Source organism: Muntiacus reevesi, chromosome X (assembly GCF_963930625.1).
Source record: "Muntiacus reevesi chromosome X, mMunRee1.1, whole genome shotgun sequence".
In the NCBI taxonomy this organism is placed as follows: domain Eukaryota; kingdom Metazoa; phylum Chordata; class Mammalia; order Artiodactyla; family Cervidae; genus Muntiacus; species Muntiacus reevesi.
In genome coordinates this window covers 45,268,335-45,287,435 of record NC_089271.1, presented here as the reverse complement: position 1 = coordinate 45,287,435, position 19,101 = coordinate 45,268,335, and the positions used below count along the sequence as shown (strand labels likewise).

The 19,101-nt window shown below is 40.2% G+C and overlaps 1 protein-coding gene across 12 annotated transcripts in view; it reads left to right on the top strand.

Annotated features, from left to right (window-relative positions):
- The window catches only part of ARHGEF9 (Cdc42 guanine nucleotide exchange factor 9), a 450,802-nt gene that overhangs the window by 341,498 nt on the left and 90,203 nt on the right, over nucleotides 1-19,101 (top strand). For all 12 annotated transcript variants that reach the window (XM_065915654.1, XM_065915656.1, XM_065915653.1 and 9 more), the window contains 2 exons: nucleotides 5,419-5,651; nucleotides 11,053-11,182. In XM_065915654.1, coding sequence (XP_065771726.1) covers nucleotides 5,419-5,651; nucleotides 11,053-11,182 — 363 coding nt within the window. The remainder of the gene's footprint in view (nucleotides 1-5,418; nucleotides 5,652-11,052; nucleotides 11,183-19,101) is intronic.

The following is a 19,101-nucleotide window of genomic DNA, read 5'->3' as shown; positions in this document are numbered from 1 at the left end:
TTGACAAGCCACTTGTCTGAATCTATAAAACTGCTAGAGGTAAACATAGGCAAACACTCTCTGACATATATCACAGCAGGATCCTCTATGACCCACCTCCCAGAGTAATGGAAATAAAAGCAAAAATAAACCAATGGAACCTAATTAAACATAAAAGCTTTTGCACAACGAAGGAAACTATAAGCAAAGTGAAAAGAGCTTTCAGAATGGGATAAAATAATAGCAAATAAAACAACTGAAAAAAAATTAATCTCAAAAATATACAAGCATCTCATGTAGCTCAATTCTGGAGAAATAAATGACCCAATCAAAAAGTGGGCCAAAGAACTAAACAGACATTTCTTCAGAGAAGGCATACAGATGGCTAACAAACCCATGAAAAGTTGCTCAACATCACTCTTTATCAGAGAAATGCAAATCAAACTACAATGAGGTACCTTCTCACGCTAGTCAGAATGGCTGCTATCAAAAAGTCTACAAACAATGAATGCTGGGGAGGGTGTGGAGAAAAGGCAACCCTCTTACACTGTTGGTGGGAATGCAAACTAGTACAGCCATTATGGAGAACAGTGTGGAAATTCCTTAAAAAGTTGGAAATTGAACTGCCATACGGCCCAAGAATCCCACTGCTCGGCATACACACTGACGAAACCAGAATTGAAAGAGACACATGTACACCAATATTCATCACAACACTGTTTACAATATCTAGGACATAGAAACAACCTGGATGTCCATCAGCAGATGAATGGATGAGAAAGCTGTGGTACATATGCACAGTGGATTATTACTCAGCCATTAAAAAGAATGCATTTGAATCAGTTCTAATGAGGTGTATGAAATTGAAGCCTATTTTACAGAGTGAAGTAAGCCAGAAAGAAAAACACCAATATAGTATATTAATGTATATATATGGAATTTAGAAAGATGGTAATGATGACCCTAAATGTGGGACAACAAAAGAGGTACAGAAGTATAGAACAGTCTTTTGAACTCTGTGGGAGAAGGCGGGGGTGGGATGATTTGAGAGAATAGTGTTGAAACATGTATATTATCATATGTGAAACAGATCGCTAGTTCAGGTTTGATGCATGAGACATGGTGCTCAGGGTCAATGCACTGGGATGACTCTGAGAGTTGGGATGGGAAGGGAGGTGGGAGGGGGGCTCAGAATAGGGAACACATTTACACCCATAGCTGATTCATGTCAATGTATGTCAAAAACCACTATAATATTGTAAAGTAATTAGCCTCCAATTAATATAAATATTTTTAAAAGAAATAGCTATGCAAAGTTAAATAAAGGTAGATGAAGAAGATTTATATACATTAGAGATTATCTGCAAGTGGAAAAGAACAGTAGCAAAGGCAAATGAAATAATAAATTTAGAAATAATATAATAGGTTTAAAAAATTAAAATTATAAAAAAGAATTGAGAAAAAAATGGAAGAAGAAAGAAAAAGGGGGAGAAAAGAGGAAAAGTCCACAGAACGTCAAAAGCCCAATATAGAGGCAGAGGTTTATAACAACAATAGAAAGTGTGACTAAATATACACATATACATATTGACACATAAGAAAAATCAAAAGAGTCCAACAAAAATTAACTACAATAGATTGACCCGGCTAACAAAGGAAACCAAAAATTGTATCTACCAGAACAAAACTAATTTAAAAACTAATTAAAGCACAAACTGGAAAACAAAACTAAAGCAAGGTACCGATTGGGGAATAATGCAATGAAAGTAAAAGTAACAAATATGTTGAGAGGAAAGGAGAGAAAGAAATATAGATATGCAAAGTTAAATAGAGGTAGATAAAAAAGGCTTCTATACATTAAAGATTAACTGCAAGGGGAAAAGAACAGTAGAAAAAGCAAACAAAGGAATAAATGTAAAAAAATAATAATATGTTTAAAAAAATAAAATTAAAAAAAGAGAAAAGGAAAAAAAAAAAGAGGAAAACTCCACAGAACTGCAAATGCCCAATGTAGAGGCAGAGTTTTATGACAGTAATAAAAAATGTGACTGAGGAAAAAGAAGAAAACAAAAACGAAACTCCAAAGCTTAATTGGGTTTCTTAGTGCCAATAAAATTGACAACTACAACAGAGGAGGGGGGGGGGGTGGAAGAAAAAAATCCAAAAGAATCTACAGAATAAGTAAAAAAATAAGAATAATAAATTATTTTCTTGAGTCTCTGCTGTCAGAGTCCTTTCCCACTCTGGGAATCACAGTCCACCTTACCTCCCTAGGTTGCCCTCCAACACTGTACTGATCTCTGGACCTGCTGTGGGGGCTGCTCAGATCCTAATCTGGTCCTACTCCTGTGTGTTCTTTCCTCCAATGTCCACAGCTATCAGAGCTAGTGCATTTTCTTTTGTGGGAGCTCTCAATGGCCTTTTATATATTTCATAGACACAGAGTCTGCTTATTTTATCGTGTGGATTTAATCTGCAGCTTGTACAGGTATTGGAAAGGTTTTGGGTCTTCTTCCTTAGCCACACTGCCCCTGGGTTTCAATTGTCGCTTTATTTCCACGTCTACACGTTTGTCATTCCCTGGAGTTTAGCTCCTGAGGCTTCCCTGGAGGGCTTGGGTTTGCCTCTGTGAGGGTCAGGTGTGGAAATGGTGCAGCTGCTTGGGTCACAGGGGTTCTGGCAGCACCAGGGACTCAGGGGGATTGACAGCTAGGGCAGCAGGAAATATAGTGCTCTAAAAGTGTATGGCAACCAGTATTGGCTAATAAGCTCCAGTATTCTTGCCTAGAGAACCCCATCTCTGACAGAGAAGCCTGGCATGCCTCTGTCAACAGGGTTGCAAAAGTCGGACAGGAACGAAGTAACCATGTGTGCATAAACACAAGAAATTTTTTTTTTTTTTTTTTTGGTCTGTGGCAGCTCTGCCCCAGTGAGAGTTGAGCGTGAAGGTGGTGCAACTGCTTGGCTTTCAGGGACGCTGGCAGCACCAAGTGTTCAGGTACACAAACTGCCTCCATGGCAGGAGTATTGACCCTATCTGTCTTTTTTCAAGACTCTTGTAGCTGGTGATCAGAAGGCCTCTTTGGCCAGTCTTTCTCCATAGCTCCGCCTGTTCAGGCACTTAGAGGGATCCCTTGCCTTGGGTCCTTCTCTGTTGTTCATCATGTCAGGCACATAGAGAGGCCCCCCTGACTGGGGTCTACTCTGTAGATTGGCACATTAGGCCCTTAAAGGGGCATCCTGGGTGGGGTCCTACTCTGTAGTTCGGCGCATCAATCACTTAAAGAACACCCTGGCTGGAGTCCTACTCTGTAGTTCAGTGAGTGAGGCATTTGATGGGCCACCCTCTCTATTGTTCAGCTGCAGATGCTGGCGTGTGGGGAAAGAAAGGCTATGGTGGTGACTCCACCCCCTATACGTGACTCAGGAGTATCGCCTTGCTTCCATGGCTGCCTGGCTTTCCGACTTTCCTCCATAGGCATTTCCCCCATGATCTCCTCCCTCACATCCACTTGATGAGTCTCTCTACAGTCAACAGCAGCCCTCGCACTGGGATTGCTGCAGAATCCCTAAAATCCAGCTCCCAGCTGCTACACCTTCCACGGGACCCGCATCCCTGTCCAGGCTATGTATGGCTGTGTCAAGGACTGTCTGACTGTCATTCCATTTAGGCTGCCACAGATCAGCTGTTTCACTCTCAGCCTTAAATGTTTCTCCTGTGACTCAGACAGTTGCCCCACTGTGGGGATCAGACCCCTGTTTCAGTTCCCCCACCTGCTGAGGGTAGATCCAGTCCTACTAATACTCCTGTTTTTCCCCCAAGTTTCTTCATTTTACCAAGTTTTGCGTGATTCTGTTTATTCTTTTCCACTGGTCACATACTCCGGTCTGCTCTCAGCTGGTGTTCTGCATGCACTTCTGTGTCTGAAGGTGTATTCCTGATGTATCTGTGGAGAGAGGTGCACTCCATGTTCACCTAGCCCACCACCATCTTGTTCTCTCAGCTTCACTCTTTTCTCTGCAGCTTTCACATCTCTTTCAGCCTTTGCAGAATTGAAGAGAGTTAGAGTCTTGCTCTGGGGTAGGCTAGTTTGATCTATCCAGACCATTCAACCTTTCTCCATATCAGCAATAAGGTTGTTTTCACTTTCTTATCATTTGTGTGTTCACTGGAGTAGCACTTTTAGTTTCCTTCAGGAATATTTCCCTTTCATTTATAACTTGGCTAATTATTTGGTGCAAGAGTTATAGCTTTCAGCCTGTCTCAGTTTTTGATATACCTTCTTTACTAAGTTTAATTATTTCTAGCTTTTGATTTAAATTTAGAGACATAACACTTCCTCTCACTTGAACACTAGAGATCATTGTAGAATTATAAATTGACTTGACTTCAGTTTTGTTGTGTCTTAGGAAATAGTGAGGTCAGAGAAGAGAGAGATAGGGGAACAGTGGAGTAGTCAGAACACACAGCACTTTATGTATTGCATTCACCTTGTTATATAGGTTTGTAGTCTCCACAAACAATTACAATATTAACATCAAAGGTCACTGATCATAGATCACCATGACAAATATAATAATAGTGGAGAAGCTTGAAACATTGCAATAAATACCAAAATGTGGCACAGAGGCATGAAGTGAACAAATGCTATTGGAAAAATGATGCCAATAGACTTGCTCAACCAAGTCTTTCTCCCAGTCTTTCAATTTGTGAAAAACATGATATCAGTGAAGTGCAATAAAGTGAAGTGCAATAAAATGAAAGATGCCATTTACCCAGCTTCATCTAATATTAACATTCCTCTGATTTTGGTATATCATTTGAATAAACACCCCTTACCTTCTCCTCCTCCCTTCTTTACATGTACACACACACACACACACATTGTTTTTCTCAGCCATTTATGTTTAACTTGCATTCATCACTACTCTTTACTCCTGAAAGTTCCATGGTATATTTCCTACAGAATATTCTTTGGAGAAAATTTGAAACTCTGGATGATGTGATTCATTCAAACAGAAATTTATTATGTTTTTCCAGATTTTCTAACTTTTCTCAGCAGTTAAGTTTCACCTAAAACTATTTAGTCTGCCACTACAAGAAATAGATTTCTGACCTACCTCTATGACCCAATGCCCGAATTTTATTATGATATTGTGTTTTACTATTTTCAGGGTCAGTCTCCTCTCATTAGCTTTCTTTTATAGAATTTACTTGCTATTCATACTTATTTATTTTTATATATGATTTTTTGCAATCAGTTTGTCTAATTCCCAAATAATTTGTTATTAAATTATGAATCAGTTTAGAAAAGATTGATGTTGTTATCATTTTTATATTTCTACATAGGAAGGCGGTTTGTCATTCCATATCTCCAGAACTTCTTTTGGAGTCCTCAGTAGCATTTCCTTTTCTCTCCATCTTTCCTCTGCTCACAGCAAGATGGATTCTGGATATACTCTGAGTACTGTAACAATCACCTGGACGCCTGTATGGAGCTCTCCAAACTGATGAAGGACAGCCGCTACCAACACTTTTTTGAGGCCTGTCGCCTCTTGCAGCAAATGATCGACATTGCCATTGATGGTTTCCTTTTGACGCCAGTACAGAAGATCTGCAAGTATCCCTTACAGTTGGCTGAGCTCCTCAAGTATACCGCCCAGGACCATAGGTAAGGGATTGGGGGAGGCAGTAGTGAAGGAGAGAACCTCCTCTACATGTTAATACTTATTGACAGTATATGTTCTTTTGCCTTTTCAGAGCTGTTAGCTTATATGTACAATAGGATGATGATATATTCTTGCTTACTTCTCAAGACTCTTGTGTGTATAAAGTGAGGTAGTGCTTATAAGAGTTGTTTATAAACTTGTAAATAAATATATACACAACATCAGTGTGCATCATTATTGTACAGCTTAAGACACTGTCCTCAAAAAGCTTATAGCCTGGTCCTTGGTCCTGAATTCAGCCAAGTGAAGGTGTTTGGCTGCTCAGTCATGTCCAGCTCTTTGCAACTCCATGGACTGTAACCCACCAGGCACCTCTGTCCATGGGATTTTCCAGGCAGGAAAACTGGAGTGGGTTGACATTTCCTTCTCCAGGGGATGTTCCCAACCCAGGGAGCAAACCTACATCCCCTGTGTCTCCTGCACTGGCAGGTAGATTCTTTATCACTCCCTCACCTTGGGAAATTATCCAAGGGAACCAACTTTTTATTCTCTGCTTGATAGAGTCAAATATCCTGGTAACAGACTACTCAGCTTGTATTGACCTTATAATTCTTCTGAAAGGCTACATTCCTGTACTTCTTTAGTCTTTTCCTCCCTCTTCTGCCTCATCGAACTGTACCCTCCCCTTAGATCCAGAGCATAACTAGGGGAAAATAGACTTGAGAATTTCCCTGAAGTGTTTTTTTTTTTTTTTTAAGTTTTTCAGTATTTTCAAGAAAACTCCCAAAGGATAAAAGAGCTTTATTTATCTCTCTGAATGGAAATAGTACTTCTAATCCCCTATTTGTAAGGTATATATTTCAGGTTGGGCTTTCCAGATGGATCAGTGGTGAAGGACCTGCCTGCTAAGCAGGAGATGCAGGTTCCATCCCTGGATCAGGAAGTTTCCCTGGAGAAGGAAATGCCAACCCACTCTAGTGTTCTTGCCTAGGAAATTCCATGATCAGAGAAGCTTGGTGGTCACAGAGTCAGACATGACTGAGGGACTAAACCACCATACTGCGAGCCATCTCCAGCAATGGAAGTGGCCTACAGTAAACCATCCCCTAGTTTTGCATATCCTTTACTTCATGACCTAGAACCCCAGGCTGTTTATAGCATGCTTTTCATTGATATTGGATATCTGACCTTAGGTTTGTTGGCCCAGATCTCAACTCTCCTCCTGATTGAGCACTCCAAGAATAAAGAAGGCCTTTGCCCAATTTTCTTTAGTTTTTGTCTCATTCTCATCAGGCTTGTTTCTTACTTTCATTTAACTCTGTTGCCTAGTTTCCTTGGAGCTGACTTCCAGACTTAGTTGCATAAGGCCATGTGTGTGGGTCAGCTGGCTTTATGTCAAGCTTCTAGGTCAATCTCTAGGTTCATTTTTAAGTTGATGTTGTTTCTTTAGCAAATCATGGGTCATGTGCTCCAGTGTTTCTGAAGCCCTGGACAGATTCAGATTTGAAACCAAATGTGGCAGCAGTGGGCTCTCCCTTTGTGTAAGTAACACCACCAGTGATAGCTCTGCCTTCGTTGATCCATTGGCTGTGAGGGAAGTAGGTATAGAAAGACTTTGCAAAGGAAGACTATGTTCTCTTCTCCCTGATTCTGTTTACTAGCTGGGGGATGGAAGTACTCAGACATGAAACTTGGAGGTGAGTAAATCTCACTTAAAAGGTTTAATATAGCCCATTACCAAAACTGAGTCCCAAGTTTTTGAAGGAGAAGACTTGTGAGAGCTAATAGGATACTGAAGAATCCCCACTAAATTAAAAATTAAAATGAAAAACATTTATGGTCCTAAAATGGGAAGGGCCTTAAAGGAAGTTCTTCTAGACAGACTTCCTCATTCTATGGCTGGAGAGACTGAGTCCCAGAGAGAGAAAATGACAAAGAGGAAGTCTGTGGCATAGCAGGGACACAAAGTATGGACAGTGGTCTGGAAGCCTAGCTTTTTACAGAGTCCTCCAAGTGCCCAGGAAGATTTGTGAGCCATTATACTACACAGTCTGGAAGGCCTTTTCTAGTTCTGCCTTCTCATGATGTGATGAATTTAAATGACCTCCACAGGTATATTTCAAGGTGCTAAGTGACCAGAAACAGCCACTATTGTATCTAAATCTCAGTGGAGCAGCTTTCAGACCAATGGTTCTAAAATCAGTATATTCAAAGAGTGATTCTCAAATGTTTTATATCACAGCTCATCTCCTGCCTGCTCCTGAATATCTGTTCCATGGAAACTACCTAGCAGGAGGCTCTAAAAATCAAACTTATGGACTGATGATATTATGTAAATTATGTATTTGCATAGGTGCTTTTAAAAGTCCTCCAAATGTCATTTTTAAAGCACAGTCAAAAACTCTGTTAGTCTTTTAGGCGAAAGCAACCCTAAGGCCATTTTGGGCTTAGTGGGAGTAAATAAGATAGAATATCTCCCTGGGATTTGCCATTCCTATACTCCTTCACCTTGAGTGGAACCCCTGCCTCAAGGCCTTTTTGCCCCCTTGGTCTCTGGTCTCCTCCTCTTCCAGCCCCAGGCACTAGAGTGCTGAGAGAATGTTTCAGGCAGTGGCAGGCTACATCAATCCCTCTCCTCATTTGGGGTGACCACTGAACCTAGCCCTATCCCCAGACCATAGACAGTTCCTTCTTTCCAGCCTCAGGAAGCTATATCAAGGTGATAGCTCCTGCACTGCATGTCAGAGTAGCTTGGATTTGAAGGCAATTAGAGGCTACTGCCAGCTTGAAGGCTTAGTAAGATAGGTATTCAGCTAGCTAAGTCTGAAACGCAGGCAGTCAGAGTAGTATATGAGGGAGAAGATTAGATGGATAGAGAATGATAAGTGGAGAATAATGCTACCTTTGTTTACAGAAGGGTGACATGTCTTCACCCCTCTACCCAACCTTGCTTAAGCTGACGAGAAGGAAGGCTCTGTGTAAGAGGGAGGTTAGCTGACCTGTCTAGCACAAGACAATCTTGGTTCAGTCAGTCTCCTCACTAGGATGCTTGACTCAGACCCACTCTGGAAGCCTGAGGGCTCTGAGCAGGGTTCAGGCTAGACTACAGCTATTTATTGATTGACAGTATGGCACACTGGCAGTGAAAAATTCATGGCTGAGTAGTACATGGGGTCAGGTAGAGCATTCTCATACCAGTACTGTCCAATAGGACTTTGTACAGTGATGTAAGCATTCTATATCTGTGAGGTTGAATATGGTAGACACTGTCAACATATGGATATTGAGTGAGAACTGAGAAATGTAGCTGGTGCAACTAAATAATTAAATTTTAAAATTTTGTTTAATTTTAATTAGATGTTGCTAGTGGCTACCATATATACAGTGTAACTCTATGCTTTACTTCCCAGAAAGTGGCTTAAGGCATCTTCCTGATGCTCTCAAATCAGAGAGTGGAATAACATGAGTCTAAATAATGGGGTGCTTATTTATATCAGCAGCTTCTACTCTGCAGCTACTCCTTCTGTCATTACCCTACCCTGCTTCTAAATGGCAGGTTAAGACAGTCTTGCTAGAGCAAAACTTTGACAGTTTTACAGAGCACAGTAGTTCCCCTATAGATTGGAGCAAATAACTGTAAAATGTTGTAATGCAATAGGAACAAATATAATATTATGTGGTTGGGTCTAAGGAGTCAACAATTCAAGGACCAATTGAGAGAAACACAGTTTCTAGAAAGCATATTTTATAGAAATTTAAGAAGTGTTGGTTAATTGTAAGTTCAGTATGAGTCAGAAGTGAGATCCATAAGAAAAACTGGTAATAGCTAACATTCATTAGGCTCAGAATAAAAAAGAGTTTTGGGTGTGTGTGTGTGTGTGTATGTATGTGCATGTGCATGCACACATGCTCATGTTAACAGAGTTGTCTTGAGACAGAATGGACTGCTTAGGATATGTAGCGAGTATCTTGTTACTGGGGGTGATAAGATGTAGTAACATTTGAAGACTATAGTCTGGAAGGTATGAAGAGAAAAGACTGCAGCCAGGGAAGCCAGATAAGAGGAGGCATCTGCCCTGGCAGTTACAACTCCCTTTCTCCTGTGCTTATGTTTGATCTACCACCGCACAGCTCAATATATTAGGAAAGAAAAAGATAGTTGCTGTGCTCTTCTCTTTCTTTTCTCTTCTTTCCGTTGGTGCTGGGAGAGTGAGCAGGTTAGTGACCACAAAGCATGTTCAGCTTCTCTAAGGAAAAGTTAGTTAAGACTGAACCATAACGCATCCTCCTACCTTCTCAGTTTATAGTAATTTCACCAAATATCTGGGATTTCACTTTCAACATGCTTTTCACAGGAGCTATTTGATTGGAAATTAGAGCAGATAAACAGAGAAAACTTGGCAGGGTGATATAACTTTCAACACGTGGGCCATCCAAAGTCCCAGGAAAATGGGATTAGGATTATACTTCTGAGTTTGAGGTTTTGAAAGACAACCCATATAACATCTATATTAGAGAAATATTTCTTTTGTATTAATAATACTGCTAACATTTGCTATAAGTCAAGAGTAAAACAGTTGTCATGGATGAATAAAACTTCAACAAATTCTATTGTAATTCTCCCCCATTTTACAGATAAAAATCTGAGTCACTGAGAAGGTAAATGTGACTTGTCAAAGATCATACCACTTGTCAGCGGCTAAAGTCTGGTTTGTGTCCAAGGAGTCTATCTCTGTGGGGGAAAGGTTTGGATGTTATTTTATAGTTACTTTTGGCAGAGTTCCCTAGAAATAGTTGCTAGAACAGATGGTAAAGTTGACTGGACTATGCCATGTGTAAAGCTCCCTTCTTGATCCTCGACTGATTGTATCAAATAGAGTACAAAAATAATGGCATAAAAAAGATAAGTCTATTTCTCATTCATGTAAAAAAACCCTGCAGGTAGGCAGCCTATGGCTACCTTGCTTTCTCCATGATTATCAGAGACTCTTTCCAGTTTTCTCTTATCCTATCCTTAAGAGTATGGAGCTTTTGTCAAATGAAAAAAAAAAAAAAAAAAAAGAGTATGGAGCTTGTCTTTATGGTCCAAGATGGCTGGTAGAACTTCAGCCTTCACATCTAAATTCTAAGCATCAGGATGAAGTAATACCAAAGAAGGGCCTTCTGTCTTTCTTAAAGGAGATTTCTCAAAAGTTCTGCCTAACATTTCTATTTATATATCACTTAACAGAACTAGATCACATAAATCACCTCTTGGAAATGTATTCCTTTACTCCACATGGCATCTGAAAATCAGGGCTCTGTTGCTAAGTAGGAACAGGAGAAGGATGTTAGAGTTAACACCCAGCACATTGGTTGTATGGCACATTAACTGATCCAACTTGTAATTTTGTGTCTTCACAGTGACTACAGGTATGTGGCGGCTGCTCTGGCTGTCATGAGAAATGTGACTCAGCAGATCAATGAACGCAAGCGTCGCTTGGAGAATATTGACAAGATTGCACAGTGGCAAGCCTCTGTTCTAGATTGGGAGGTAGGACACTTTCACCAGCAGGGACACTGGAGAGTTTAAATACCTTAGCCAGAACCTCACATTTTAACCAAAGATGAACAAAGAGTAATTATATTTGAAAAATAGGAGAAAGGATTTAAATCAGAGCCAAGGCAAAGCTCACTGCTAATGAGAGGTGTCATGTACTTAAATAGCTTTCTAAGAAAGTTGGAGAAAAGTCTGTAGCAATACTTTACTAGGACAGGAAAGATTCATTTCTTTGGGTGTTACTAAGAAACAATTGGGGTGACTCAGTAGCCTTTCAAAGCTATTTCAAGTCCTGGAATTTTATTACCACCAGATAAACACTTGGATAAGTCGTAATATGTAAAAATCCATTCCAAGACCCAGAATGCAAGGTTGGTTCTCTGATGCAGGCCAGCCAACATACTTCTTTTCCTCTTGTCAGGGATCACCTCACCCTGACATATCTACTAGTTCTATCTAAGCCTGCACACTTGATGTCACGATCATCATCCCTGACCAAGTGATAGACCACATTCTGTGATAGACACATTTTTAATCATCTGATCGTAAAAATAATTCCTGAGTCTTAATTCTATTGAAAACAACTATGACTTCTCTGAACTCAGAAAGCCTTCAGTGAAGTCACTAAAGCCTTGTCATCTGAAATGTTCACTTGAAGAGGATATACACAGCCTAACAACTAAACAGAGCTTTTGCCTCCAATGCCATGGTTCCTTTGAAGTTCCTGAGGGGTCTGTTCAGTAGAAACAGAGCTGTGAGTTTTAATACCTCACAGGTACCTATATGTTAAGTATAGTATTTATTGTTTGTCTCTTGTGTCCATCAGGAGAAGCAGGAGTAATGACATTTCATATTTATCTCTCAGGCCCAAGTTATAAAATATGACAATTCATAGCTAATATAATCAAGATGGAAAAAGCTGGACATGCTACCACGGAGGAAGAGGCAATCTTAAGCTTCATAGTCATAGTGTAAAAGTTGAGTCAGCTCCCCATTCCACTGGCCTCCACACAGGTACAATTCCCTGTAATTTGAGAGGTAGTATTCCTCTAACTCCTCATATAGTTTAGCACATTCTGAGGGGATTAAATATCAGCCTTAGAGTTACTTAACCAAGATCCAGAAAAAATCATCTTTTCTTTGTTCTGCGACCTCTGTTCATCTTTAATGTAAATGGCTGGAAACGTCCACAGTTCTAAGCAGCGGGCATATTTTTGGGTCTTATTTGAAAGATAGTGTCCCCATATAAAATAGAAGACAGCAGTGATTCTTTGAGATGCAGGGAAAGGAAGGAAACTTCTAAAGAGACCTTCTTGCTCATAAGCCAGCACTGGCACAGACTTATTAGAAAATCACAGATTCTCTTTCCCTTGGGTCTGGTTTGCTTTGGCTAGTTGCCTGATCAAATGACCTCTAGCCAAGCCCACAAAGTCTCAGGTACTCTGAAACTGTGGCTGGCTAGCAGGCCTCTTTTTCTCTACCCTTGATGGGATTCTCTGTAATATGAGTTTCCCAGCAGCAATTGACTTTCTATCCTAAGGAACATTTTTCCCCTTTCCAATACTTGGAAGACTTTCTAATTCCTCCATGTGCTCTGAGCCTCCATTCCCTGCATCTGGGGTCATACAATATCAAGAATAGCTTGAAATTCTTTGCCCTGATCAGAAAGCTTCAGTCACACCCAACTTGAAAGTACTGAACTATAATTTAGAGATTCAGCATCTCAGAAAGAGTTTTATATTTTTATGTCTATAGGTGGAGTGAGAAAAAAAAGGCAAGTCTAAGGTAGGATTGATAGGTGGCAGTTACTCTCTCCCTCTTTTGTAAGCATGATTGATTTGTCCTCTAATCTCAAATAAGCCCACACAACCCTGCTTGACAAAACCCTTCTTTATCTAAGTTGGTTAGAAGAAAAATTCTTTGTGGTTAACTTTTCAGATTCTGTGGTCACTGTGGAACTTACCAGCTACAGAGAGGTTGCCCTCTAGGAAAGTTTTTATTTAGCAAGGCCTGTTGGGTACATTTCAGAAACCAGGCCCAAAGTTTCGATCAAGTGTACCATATCTAGTCTTAAACACTTCTAGAATGTCAGTGTCACTAGGGCTCTTAGTGAATTCCCTGAGCAATAACCCTGGTCATGCTTATGCACATGTGTGTGCATATACATATGTGCATACATGCACACCTAGTAATGATGGTAAAAGTCTGAGAAGCCTATTCCTCAGCAAGGCCAAATAGCAAGTCAATGACAAAACTAAAACTTGAATATAGTCTCCAAATTCTTTTTTTTTTTTCTTGGAGATACAAATGCAAGCACTTTGTTTTAAAAAGTAAACACAAAAGATAGATGTAAATTCAAAAGTGTTTAAATGCTTCCATTTTGAATAATTCAATTAAGAGGGTATTGTTTTCACTGCTGCACCACATATTCTTGTAGTCTTCTGCTTCCTGCAGTGCAGTTGCTGTCCTTTATGATATTACAAAGACTTGTTTCTTCAGTAAAGTGTCCATAACTAAGAAAGAGAGTAAAACTGTCTTGGGGGGGGGGGGAATCCAAATCCCAGTAAGGCTAAAGATGGATGAGTGCTGGGGCCTCCCCCAGGAAGAAACAGGATATGTCTGTTCCATGGCTGGTTGACTCTTGGCTTAGGTGGCCCAAGCTCACTAGTTCCCTTCGTTGCATAGCCCACCTACCCAAGCAGTTGAACAGGCAGAGAGAAGCTCTGTCAGCTTGGTGGTGCTGCTATGGACAAGTCTTGCACATCAAGAAAATGAAGCAGTGCTTTTCTCTTTCTGCCACTCCCTTACCTCCTCCAGATGTTTGAAAAAGCAAGGTAGCTGTTAAAAACATAAACATCTACAGAATAATTCAACTTTAATTTGTCAAATGAAAAATAAGAGTCATAGAAGGAACCTTCAGAGCTTAATATCCCTTGAAGAGAAATTAGGAAAGAGGGTGGACAGTTGGTAGTATACAGGCAATAGCAATTGTTGCCTTCTCAATAAATCAGAGCATTTGGATAGAGAGCAGGAGATCTTGTATTATATCCACACCTGGCCCTCACTTAACTTATTCCATGAACATTCTGGGTCTTTTTGCCCACCTCGCTTTACCATCCCTGCTCCCTGTCAACCTAAATGGGGCCTAGAGTTCTTTGAGTACCCCTGCTCTGCCTCTCCCTCTAGGGCTCCTAAAAGTCAGTATCAGTATCACCTATACTTCTAAATAATAAGTACCTTGGACAGCTTGGGGAGTAGCAGGAAGAAGAACCTGTTCTCAAGAATTACAATTTCTCGGAAATTTCTATTTCTAATTTCTCTGATGCTGATATTTGGTTAAGCTGTCACTTTGCTACCCTTCATATGCACTAGATCCACTTAAAGGGAAGGGAGAAGGAGCATATCCCTAACAGCTTATTTTTATCTCTCTCTCTTTGTTTTCTGGAGCTTTTTACCAGGACCCCAAATTTGCAGCTTGTGTTTAGGAACTTGATTGTGTGTAGTTGTGATCACCTGTCCATAACACCCCTCCCCTCAACAGCCTGGTTATACATACTCAAGGGCATGTTTCAGTTTACTATTGGACTTCTGAATCCAAAGAATTTAGAGGAAATACAAAAGCTCAATGTGATGGAGGCAGCAAAAACATCTACTTAAAAGCTAAAGTGACTGGATGAAGCATGCTCCTGGGACCATTAGATCAAATGTGGAGTTGAATGTATTTATTACTTCCCTGCCCTCCTGCCAGCAGGAAGAATCAAAAATAAACTATGAGAAGGATAGCATTTACCTTGTCCTTCTCTCCTTTGATGTGCTCAGGGCACGGCCCCACATGAGATAATTAGCCTGTAATTAGAATGAGGTGCTAGACACAGAGATATTGAGATGACTGAGATGTGGCCTTGGCTATTCAGTGAGGACAAATATGTCCTAGCAAGAGCAAAATCATGGAAGAATAGAAGAAAACAGAAGGCATGTAGGGGAAGAGGAGGTAAGAAGTGATTGCACTCGAGGGGTCAAGGCAAAGAACTATGTGGTGCAAGTGGGACAGAGGGGCAAAGCAGAGAACTCTAAACTCTAAGGTCTCTCTCCCTTACATGAACTGATTTGATGTTCTCAAGTAGCCGTGTAAAGAACGTCAAACAGAAACCTTTGTATTAGCCACATTGTTTAAATGAGGAAGCAGATCGGTGGTAATTAAGCTACTTCCCAAGAAAGAGAGTTGGTGGCAGCACTGTCCCCAGAACCCAAATACTTGACAGTTCCACCTTAGAAATCTTCCAAGGCAGCTGGTTTTTCCATTATGGGATCATTATTTTGCTGTGGTTTGATGGTTTAAAGTATAACATTTAGAGGGACTCTGTCCTAGATTCTTCCACTTTGGGCATATTAATCCTAATTTCTCTGACATTGGTTTAGGAGTAAATAACAGTACCTCCCTTATTCATCAGAGGGCAGACAGAATAAAAACCACAATCACAGAAAACTAACCAAACTGTTCACATGGATCACAGCCTTGTCTGATTCAATGAAATTATGACCCATGTTGTGTAGGGCCACCCAAGATGGACAGGATATTGTGGAGAGTTCTGACAAAATGTGGTCTTCTGGAGAACGGAATGGTAAACCTCTTCAGTATTCTTGCCTTGAGGACCCCATGAGCAGTATGAAAAGGCATAAAGATAGGACACTGAAAGATGAACTTGCTGGTCAGTAGTTGCCCAATCTGCTACTAGAGAAGAATGGAGAAATAGCTCCAGCAAGAATGAAGAGACAGAACCAAAGCGAAAACAATGCCCAGTTGTGTTTGTGACTGGTGATGGAAGTAAAGTCTGATGCTGTAAAGAATAATATTGCATGGGAATCTGGAATGTTAGGTCCGTGAATCAAGGTAAATGGGAACTGGTCAAATAAGAGATGGAGAGAGTGAACATTGGCATGTTAGGAATCAGTGAACTAAAATGGACTGGGATGAGTGGTTTTAATTCAGATGGTCATTATATCTACTACTGTGGGCAGGAATCCCCTAGAAGAAATGGAGTAACCCTCAGAGTCAGCAAAAGAGTCCAAAATTCAGTACTTGGGTGCAATCTGAAAAATGACAGAATGATCTCTGTTCATTTCCAAGGCAAACCATTCAATAGCACAGTGATCCAAGTCTATGCTCCAACCACTAATGCTGAAGAAGCTGAAGTTGAATGGTTCTATGATGACCTACAAGGTCTTCTGGAACTAACACCTAAAAAGGATGTCCTTTTCATCATAGGGGACTGGAATGCAAAAGTAGGAAGTCAAGAGATACCCGGAGTAACAGGCAAGTTTGTCCTTAGAGTACAAAATGAAGCAGGGCAAAGGCTAATAGAGTTTTGCCAAGAGAATGCAATGGTCATAGCAAATACCCTCTTCCTACAACACAAGAGAAGACTCTACACATGGGCATCACCAAATGGTCAATACCAAAATCAGATTGATTATACTCTTTGCAGCCAAAGATGGAGAAGCTCTATACAGTCAGCAAAAACAAGACTTGGAGCTGACTGTGGCTCAGATCATGAACTCCTCATTCATGAATTTAAATTCAGATTTAAATTGAAGAAAGTGGGGAAAACCACTAGACCATTCAGGTATGATTTAAATCAAATCCCTCATGATTATACAGTGGAAGTGACAAGTAGATTCAAGGGATTACATCTCATAGAGTGTCTGAAGAACTATGGATAGAAGTTCATGACATTGTACAGCAGGCAGTGATCAAGACCATCCCCAAGTAAAAGAAATGCAAAAAGTCAAAATGGTTGTCTGAAGAGGCCTTACAAATAGCTGAGAAAAGAAGAGAAGTAAAAGGAAATGGAAAAAAGGAAAGATATACCCATCTGAATGTAGCGTTCCAAAGAATAACAAGGAGAGATAAGAAAGACTTCCTCAGTGATCAATGCAAAATAGAGGAAAACAATAGAATGGGAAAGACTAGAGATCTCTTTCAGAAAAAAATAGAGATACCAAGAGAATATTTCATGCAAAGATGGGCACAATAAAAGACAGAAGTGGTATGAACATAAGAGAAGCAGAAGATATTAAGAAGAGTTGGCAAGAATACACAGAAGAACTATACAAAAAAGATCTTAATGACCCATATTACCATGATGATGTGATCACTCACCTAGAGCCAGACATCCTGGAGTCTGAAGTCAAGTGGGCCTTAAGAAGCATCACTACACAAAGCTAGTGGAGGTGATGGAATTCCAACTGAGGTATTACAAGCTATTACAAGTAAAAGATGATGCTGTGAAAGCACTGCACTCAATATGCTAGCAAATTTGGAAAACTCAGCAGTGGCCACAGGACTGGAAAAGGTCAGTTTTCATTCTAATCCCAAAGAAAGACAATACCAAAGAATGTTCAAACTACTGGACAATTGCCCTCATCTTACACGCTAGCAAAGTAATGCTCAAAATTCTCCAAGAGAGGCTTCAATAGTACATGAACTGAGGAATTCGAGATGTTTAAGCTGGATTTAGAAAAGACAGAGGAACCAGAGATCAAATTGCCAAATCCATTGGATCATAGAAGAAGCAACAGAGTTCCATAAAAACATCATTTTCTGCTTTATTGACTACTCCAAAGCCTATGTGGATCACAACAAACTGTGGAACATTGTTAAAGTGATGGGAATACCAGACCACCTTAGCTGTCTCCTGGGAAATCTGTATACAAGTCAAGATGCAACAGTTAGACCTGGACATGGAACAACAGACTAGTTCCAAATTGGCAAAGGATATGGCAAGAATATATATTGTCACCCTGCTTATTTAACTGATATGCAGAGTACATCATGAGAAATGCTGGACTGGGTGAAACACAAGCTGGAATCAAGATTCCTGACAGAAATATCAATAACTTCAGATATGTAGATGACACCACTCTTATGGCAAAAAGTGAAGAGGAACTAAAGAACCTCTTGATGAAAGTGAAAGAAGAGAGTCAAAAAGTTGGCTTAAAACTCAGCATTCAGAAAACTAAAATCATGGCATCCGGTCCCATCACTTCATGGCAAATAGATGGGGAAACAATGGAAACAGTGACAAACTTTATTTTGGGGGGCTCCAAAATCAGTTCAGATGGTAATTGCAGCTATGAAAGTAAAAGATGCTTGCTCCTTGGAAGAAAAGCTATGACCAAACTAGACAACATATTAAAAAGCAGAGACATTACTTTGCCAACAAAGGTCCACATAGTCAAAGCTATGGTTTTTCCACCAGTCATGTATGGATGTGGGAATAGGACCATGAAGAAAGCTGCCAAAAAAATTGATGCTTTTGTATTGTGTTGTTGAAAACTCTTGACTGCGAGGAAATCAAACCAGTCAATCCTAAAGGAAATCAGTCCTGAATATTCATTGGAAGGACTGATGCTGAAGCTGAAGTTCCAATACTTTGGCCACTTGATGTGAAGAACTGTCTCATTGGTAAAGACCCTAATGCTGAGAAAGACTGAAGGCAGGAGGAGAAGGGGATGGCAGTGGATGAGATTGTTGGATGGCATCACTGACTCGATGGACATGAGTTTGAATAAACTCTGGTATTTGGTGATGGACAGGGAAGCCTGGCATGCTGTAGTCAATGGGGTTGCAAAGAGTCAGACATGGCTGAGTTACTGAACTGAACTGAACAGTACATCCCTTATTGGGTTATGAGTATTAATTGGAGTATGGGGCACAGGATTCAGGGCACAAAGTAATATTCAAGGTAATAGCTATCATTATGTGGAATGTACTTTTCTAAGCACTTTATATGTTATATAATTCTTACAACAGTCAGATGAGGTTGGTCATGTTATTATCATTATTTTAAAAATGAGGAAACTGAGGAACAGAGAACATAAGAGAGTTACCTGACAACAATCAGCTTGGTGAG